The 7670-nt window shown below is 42.7% G+C and overlaps 1 protein-coding gene across 1 annotated transcript; it reads right to left on the reverse strand.

Annotated features, from left to right (window-relative positions):
• Positions 1-66: 66 nt before the first annotated feature.
• plpbp (pyridoxal phosphate binding protein) lies at positions 67-7583 on the reverse strand. Its single transcript, XM_022206046.2, has 8 exons — positions 7420-7583; positions 5745-5852; positions 5614-5649; positions 5451-5526; positions 4429-4569; positions 4209-4351; positions 2031-2129; positions 67-1209 (listed from the first exon to the last, which is right to left on the reverse strand). Exons 1-8 carry the CDS (start codon positions 7507-7509, stop codon positions 1018-1020), a joined length of 885 nt encoding a protein of 294 aa, XP_022061738.1. The 5' UTR covers positions 7510-7583; the 3' UTR covers positions 67-1017.
• Positions 7584-7670: the final 87 nt, after the last annotated feature.

A 7670-nucleotide genomic window follows, 5' to 3' on the forward strand; every position in this document is an offset into this window, starting at 1 on the left:
GTCTGTCTTCTTTTTTTTTTGTTGCCACTTTGCTCTAAAGAGAAGAAATACACAGCAAATGGCAGATATTTTCAACAGTAAAATTTATTGCTTGGCTTTGGCTTCCTTTCAGAGCTGATTCCAAACCAAACAACGCTCAAACGCCTCATGAACACGTCTCACCACAACCCCTTTTCGTGTTTTTTTTTTTTTTTAAATCACTGACAAATCAGCGCACTTTTCATGGAGACAGAAACACACCGAGCCTGTGACATCTTTGAGGAAACCAGCGCAAAAAAAAAAAATCTACTCGGAAACAAAAAAACACCACTTTGCATAGGTTTACTCTCAATCTCCAACGAACACCACGGCACGGACACAGGACTGGAACACAAACAAGAGCTCGGGTTTGTTAATATCAAGAATAGAGATCTGACACATTTGGCACACCGTACGAAACAATATCACAATACTATGCATCATTATAAAGGGTAAATGATTTATTAAATCAAGTCTTTGCTTCAACTGTACAACAAAAACGGTACATTTGTACTGTGGGGAGCTCCTGACCTCTGGGACACATTTCAGCACTGTCACATGTCGGGTTGGAAAGGTAGAAAATATCACATCAGCACGACAAATCCTCACCTCATCTGCTGTGAAATCAAGCTTCCGTAAGTCGCCAGTGTTGGACTCGTATCTTCGCTAAAAGGTTTCTCCATGAGGAGGGAGTCAGAGCACTAAAGGTAAATGACGCCTGTTAGACACTACCGTTAAAAAAGGTTCTACTACCTCTGGACTGAATGCCACTTTCTAAATGCTTAAAAGAGCAAGAAGGGCACACAAAAAAGTGAAGAGGATTAGGCAAGAGCTCTTCAAAATGATGCAGGAATTTGTGCAACCCCCGCTCCACACGACTCAGCGGAAACGGTCTGTTCATCTTGCACGTGAAGAGGTTGTTTGTTTTTTTTAAATGATCATTATTAATATTATCATTAGAATTTTCTTAAAGGTATTTCAGAGGAGAAGAAGCTCTTCTTAGTGTTCAGACACGGTGAGGTGCGTCATCTTCTTGGCGGCTTCTTCCGACACCATCTTGGAGGTTTTCTCCGGGCTGGGAGCCGGGCTGGGAGCCGGGCTGGGGTTCGGAGTGTTGGCGGCGCTGTTGGGATACTCCCTGTTGCCGAAAATGATGCTGCCCACCCGCACGTTGGTGGAGCCCACCTCGATCTGCAACATGCAAACATGTAAAATGCATGAGACAGGAAGAGTGCCAACAAGTCTGATGTACATGCATTTATCACTTTGTTGTCATGGAAGCAAACAGCAACATACATACTTGATCATATGTACCCTTACAGTACCGGACCGCTTAACATCCCTTCAGAACCTTCAACATGTTAAAACAAAAACTGAAAATCACCTACCACATTTGCCACGTTTACATGAGACCTTTAATTCCTCTTTAATTCAGAATTAAAACGTTAATTCTGAATAAACTTAATTCTGAATAAACTAATTCCTGTGTATGTTCTATTCATGTATACAGTTAATTCTGCTTTATTTAATTCGGGTTATTCTACGCATGCTTGGCTCCCCACGTGGCGATGACGTAGTGGCGTACATGTTCTGCAACCTTACTGGCACGAGCACATTCTTGCTGTTTCAAAACGACAATAAAAAGCAAAGCAAAAAGCGTGCTTATTAGTTGTTCCTCCATGTTGTAGGGGAAAAGAAATGCTGCAACAAATGGAGTTTGTTTTCTTCTGGTAAACAGGGACACATCATGCCCACTCCCTGTCCAATCAGAATCCTTTCCAACGCCCAAACGTTACAGCGGAATGAAGGAAGGGAATAAACATGTAAACCTTAATTCGGAATTAATATTTCCATGTAAACGCAAGTACAAAACTTTAATTCCAAATGAGTTAATTCTGAACCAATAATTCCAAAATTAAAAAAACTTCATGTAAACATGGCCATTGCCATCACCTGTTTCCATATTTATCCATACACCGCGTTTCTAAATACTGATAACGAACGACACTCACCGCGTGTTCAAAGTCCGTGGACATCCCCATACTGAGCTCCACCTCCTCCACAGGCAGCTTCAGGCTGTCACACAACTCCTGCCTCCGACTCAGCAGCATCTACAACAGATCGACATAGTTCAAACTACAGTCTGACCGTTTAAAGATCAACTGTTCTTCTTCACATGGAGTTGAATGTAAAGACTGTTAGAGATTCACTGCACTGCTGATGATATCTTTAGGATTGTTTAGTTCAAGTGGACGAAAACCAAAACCCTGTAATGATAGATGTATTTAAAATTGGCATGAATTGTGTGCGCCTGTGTATTTGTTTGTGTGACTGAATGAATGTTTTCATGCATATATTACGTGTGTGACAAAAGAAAATTAAGCACAAATTTTAACAAAAAATTCCTAAAACATTATTCTATTATTCTTGACATCCTGAAAACAACAGACAAAACTGCATGATTAAGTTTTGCTAAACAACATGAAAAGAATAAACAATGACACATTTGTTTGTCTCAGATGGAGACCAGCTACCACTCCTTAGTGAACGCACAGCCCTCACAGTGAAGCACGGAGGTGGGGCTGTGACGATTTGAGGCTGCATGAATGTAAAATGTGTTGAGGAGACGGCATTTATACATGAACATCTGTGGATAAACCACAGGATGACTCCTGGTCTGCACAAACATCAGCTTGATAATGACCCAAAACACAAAAAGGGTTTGTACAGAAGAACAAAGTGAAAACTAGAACCTGGAAGAGTATGTCATCTGATCTGAATCCAATGGAAGAGCTTTGGGGCATTTTAAAGATGAAGATAGAGCAATTTCAGGAGGAGAATGCCGTCCTGGTCGAGGAACAAAGGAGGGGGTCCTGGGAGTTCGACCTGCCAGTCCCCATGTGTTTTGTGGATCTGGAGAAGGCTTATAAGTGTGTCACCTGAGGAGCTTTGTGGAGGGTACTGAGGGGGTACGGGGCACCAGGTTCACTGATAGGAGCCATTCGGTCCCTGTACAACCAAAGTGAGAGCTGTGTCCACATACTCAGCACAAAGTCAGCACCTCAGGGTCTCCCAGGAAGAGCTGAAAAGCGTTGCTGATGGGAGGGACCTCTGAAATGACCGGCTTCATCTGCTGTGTCCCCGACCCGACCCCGGATAAGCGGAAGAAAATGAATGAACGGATGAATGGATGGATGGATGATGGATGGATGAATGGATGGATGGATGAATGGATGGATGATGGATAGATGGATGATGGATGGATGGATGAATGGATGATGGATGGATGAACGGATGAATGGATGGATGGATGATAGATGGATGAATGGATGGATGATGGATGGATGAATGGATGGATGGATGGATGAATGGATGATGGATGAATGAAGAATGGATGGATGGATGATGGATGGATGAATGGATAGATGATGGATGAATGGATGGATGGATGAATGGATGATGGATGGATGGATGGATGATGGATGGATGAATGGATGGATGATGGATGGATGCTGGATGGATGATGGATGGATGAATGGATGTATGGATGAATGGATGGATGATGGATGGATAATGGATGGATGGATGATGAATGGATGGATGATGGATGGATGATGGATGGATGAATGGATGATGAATGGATGGATGGATGATGGATGGATGATGAATGGATGGATGATGGATGGATGAATGGATGATGAATGGATGGATGGATGGATGGATGATGAATGGATGATGGATGGATGAATGTATGATGGATGGATGAATGGATGGATGATGAATGGATGATGAATGGATGGATGATGGATGGATGAATGGATGATGAATGGATGATGGATGGATGAATGTATGATGGATGGATGAATGGATGGATGATGAATGGATGGATGGATGGATGGATGGATGGATGGATGATGAATGGATGGATGATGGATGGATGTATGATGGAAGGAGCAACACGACCCCTCCAGCAAAGAGCAGCAGAAAAAAATTATCTTTTTGTAAATCTACACTGTTTGATTTCACACGAAAGCAAATACCCTCATGTTCACCTCAGAAGTAATGCAGTTACTGTAAGGTGACACAGTTTTCCTTTCATTCATTCATCATTTGACATTTAAGTGTCACTGCATATTGTATTTTATTGGTGCACCGGGAAATAACAGGAATCTTCTGGGAGTGCTTTATACCTGAAAGTCTGGGTTTGGTCCCAGCGTGAGGTCGTATCCGTAGCGTCCGATGGTCATGAGTCCTGCGAACATCAGGGCGGGACACTGAGACACGATGTGCTTCACCGTGTTGACCGTGTCCCCCGGTGGAAGCCCGTGTTTGCCTGCCACAAACGTTTGACATCTTGTTAATGACACTTTTCGGTGCAGCGTTTTATCTTGCGATCATATGGGCACTCACTCTGTTCTCCGCTGGTGTTGATCTGCACCATGACCTTTAACCTCTGCGTACTCGAACCTCTGATGCGCTGCCATGAGCTGTTGACCTTATCAGCCAGTTTGGCCGAGTCGACCGTCTCCACCAGGAACAGGTTGGGAACACCTGGAGGCAACAGGAGGGTTTTAAACTTGCAACTAGAGCAGCATGTTGAGTTTTCAGTGTCACAAAGGCTTTTCACCTGCAAGATCTCCATGGTAACTGATGCTGTGGAGCTAACCTGATTGATTTCTGTTCAGAGTTTTAGATTAAAACTGTTTCCTGACAATTCTCTCTGAGTGATACAGATTCTTAGCTGAGGTTTTATCGGAAAACACGTTGATCTGTACGTCACTAAAACGACTCAGTGAAGCCACGCAGGTTGTCATGGGAACCTACAGACATATTCAGCTGGTGATGCAGAAATCGCATAAATATGTTTTTATGTTTGGCCCGTTTACACTGCTGGTCCTGCAGCTGATAGATTGGAACATTGATTATCTACTGGCATTGATTACAGAGAATATTCAATCAGTAACTTTAGTTTCACTTTGATTTGGCTGCAAATTAAAATGATTTCTTTCATTATGAGTCAGTGTCAGACCTACACGCACTTAAATACAATATCATGCCTGAATATATGAAGTTTAACAGCTCACTGTGTAGCTGTATTGATTGATAAAATAAATACATTAACACAAGAGTTTACCAGCATTCCTGTCCTACATCATTATCAGTAGCAGCACTTTTTATCGTCATATTTTTTATATTCCTCATTGTTTTCATTAAAACAACTTTTTGACTGAAGCAGCCGGACACGATCGGGTCATTTTGTGTAAAAGAAGAGTCGCATGACGTGCTAAATGCCTCCTTTATGAGCCTGAAGCAGAAAACCTGAGTTAACAAAACCTGTTAACTCTGACTGGGGTTCAGTTTATGTCGACACAAAGAAAGCCTGAATAAGTCAAACTTGTTTCCTGAAGGCGACGGCGCTGAGAGTCACTCACCCAAAAGTTTGTTGACGTTATTCTTCTGTAGATGGCCGATAAAGTGCCACTTGATTTCTGGACATGATTCTAAAATCTGCGTGAGGGGAGAAAAAAATATTGTAAAAACTCAAATGGGGGAAAAAAAAAATCTGATTTAATATTTCCAGATATGTGAACCAACCAGAGGATCTGAAGCTTTGTCCACAAGTTCATTAACCTGAGTGAAGACAAGATGCAAGATCAGCCTCCACATTAAGTCCCACCTTTATTCCTCTCAGAGTTCATGCAGTGACACCACAGCTTTATACGTACGTAGTTTTCTCCAAAGTTGCGCTGTCCTTGCTTGTAGGCCTCCACCACCATCTCCGGCGGTTTTGTCTTGCTGACAGCGACGAGGCGAGGCGGCACAGTCGGTAGCATCTGAAGAGGAAACAGAATATTATTTATCAGTGGAGGAGCTCAGTGTGATGAAGCTAGTTTTAGCTCGTACAGAACAGTGAGTCAGCCCTGTCAGGCCCTTACAAAACAGTGACAAAACTGTGGCCGCTGCTGTGTAAAGATGCTGTGACAAATCCTGTTTTTAGTAGATAAACATGAAGCGATTGGCCAGAAACACTGCAGTTATTTCTGACGGAACAAACCAGATTACACATTACCACATAGCTGATTATCTTTATCCTAGACTATTGCAAACCACTATCCGCCCACCCGTTGCACATTTACAGCTGATTTAAACCACAGAATGCAGCAAAACTCAAAGCAGGGAACACATAACTTCAGTCCGGGCTGAATTACACCGCTTCCTCCCCAGGATTTAATATTCTCCTGATTACTTTTACATGTCTACATGGTCTAACTTTGCTTGAACGTTTATCCCCTTTTACTGCACTGACACCCTCAGACCTGCTTCTGAAGGTTCCACCGTCCAGGATTAAACCAAAGGGGACCATGCTTCGGCTATTTATGTCCCACTACTCTACAACAAGCTCCCCCTTACTGCCAGAACATTTCAGTCGGTGCCACAGTTCAAAAAGCTGTTAAAAAAAGATTAGTGTCTGCATAATTTGTTATAATGTATTTTCTAATGTTTTGTCATGACCTTTTTTATTGATTTATTGTCCATACTAATGTTTTATTGCTGTTCTAATCTTGCAAAGCAGCTCTAGTTATGAAAAGTACTATAGAAATAAAGCCAATTATTATGATTATTATTATTATTTAGTAGCACCCAGTCCATAACATAAATCTGATATTCCTATATTTACAGATATTCTTTATACATATGCACATAGTATGTTAGAGATTTGTTCATTTTGGAAAATGATAGGGGGGGTTAAATAACTTTCCACAAACTTAATTTACGCTGTCACCTGTTGACTCCGCACCATTGTGTTCTCTGCTACATGTGCTGCAGACAGCAACGTAAACAATGGAGCCGCTCTGGTTAATTAACTACATATATGATGACACCATCTCTTAATTATCATAGATCTTTTTCTACATTATTATGCAAATAATAATAAAAACATGCAGAATATTTATAATAAGATAACATATATATCAGACATGCTGTATTATTGAGATTATTAGTTAAAACAGTGCATGCTATGACCCAGATTCTAATCAGTTAAAGGGCACTTTAATAAAAATGACATTACACTGGTAGAGCTGTGATGTGCACAGAAAGCGTGGCTGAGCTCACAAACAGGCCACATTTTAATAATTAAAACATCAAATCGTGCTAAAAGTGTCCTGCAGCCTTTTGCTTCCATGCATCAACATGCAGCCTCTGACTGCTGCTCCCACGCATCACGCTGCTACCGTGGACCATGCAGTGTTATGAAAGTGCAGCCAGCAGCCGCCTGTCTCCGATCCAAAGGTTGAGGTGTTCGGGGTCTTTTACGTAACGAGCCGTCGCTCAGAGACGCCCCGACCGAGGAGCGACGACAGCGGCGTCGCCGAGCGGAGCCTCCCGGGCTGCAGTTACCTTTGCCCGCCGTGCCGCCGCCTGGTTCACTCGCTCCACTACCGACTGTAGCGCCTTCCCAACCTCCTCCGACATTGCTACTTTCCACATACCGTCAAACGGCGACGACACTCAACGTAAAGAAACGTGACGGTGATGACGTCAGTCCGCCCGGAAGAGGAGCAGCCGCGGAGTCCGGAGACAGCGCCCTCTGTCGGCCCGGAACCTGCAGCTCATGAATGTTCACCAGAACGGTTTAAACATTAAAGTTT

Source organism: Acanthochromis polyacanthus, chromosome 6 (assembly GCF_021347895.1).
Source record: "Acanthochromis polyacanthus isolate Apoly-LR-REF ecotype Palm Island chromosome 6, KAUST_Apoly_ChrSc, whole genome shotgun sequence".
NCBI classification, from domain to species: domain Eukaryota; kingdom Metazoa; phylum Chordata; class Actinopteri; family Pomacentridae; genus Acanthochromis; species Acanthochromis polyacanthus.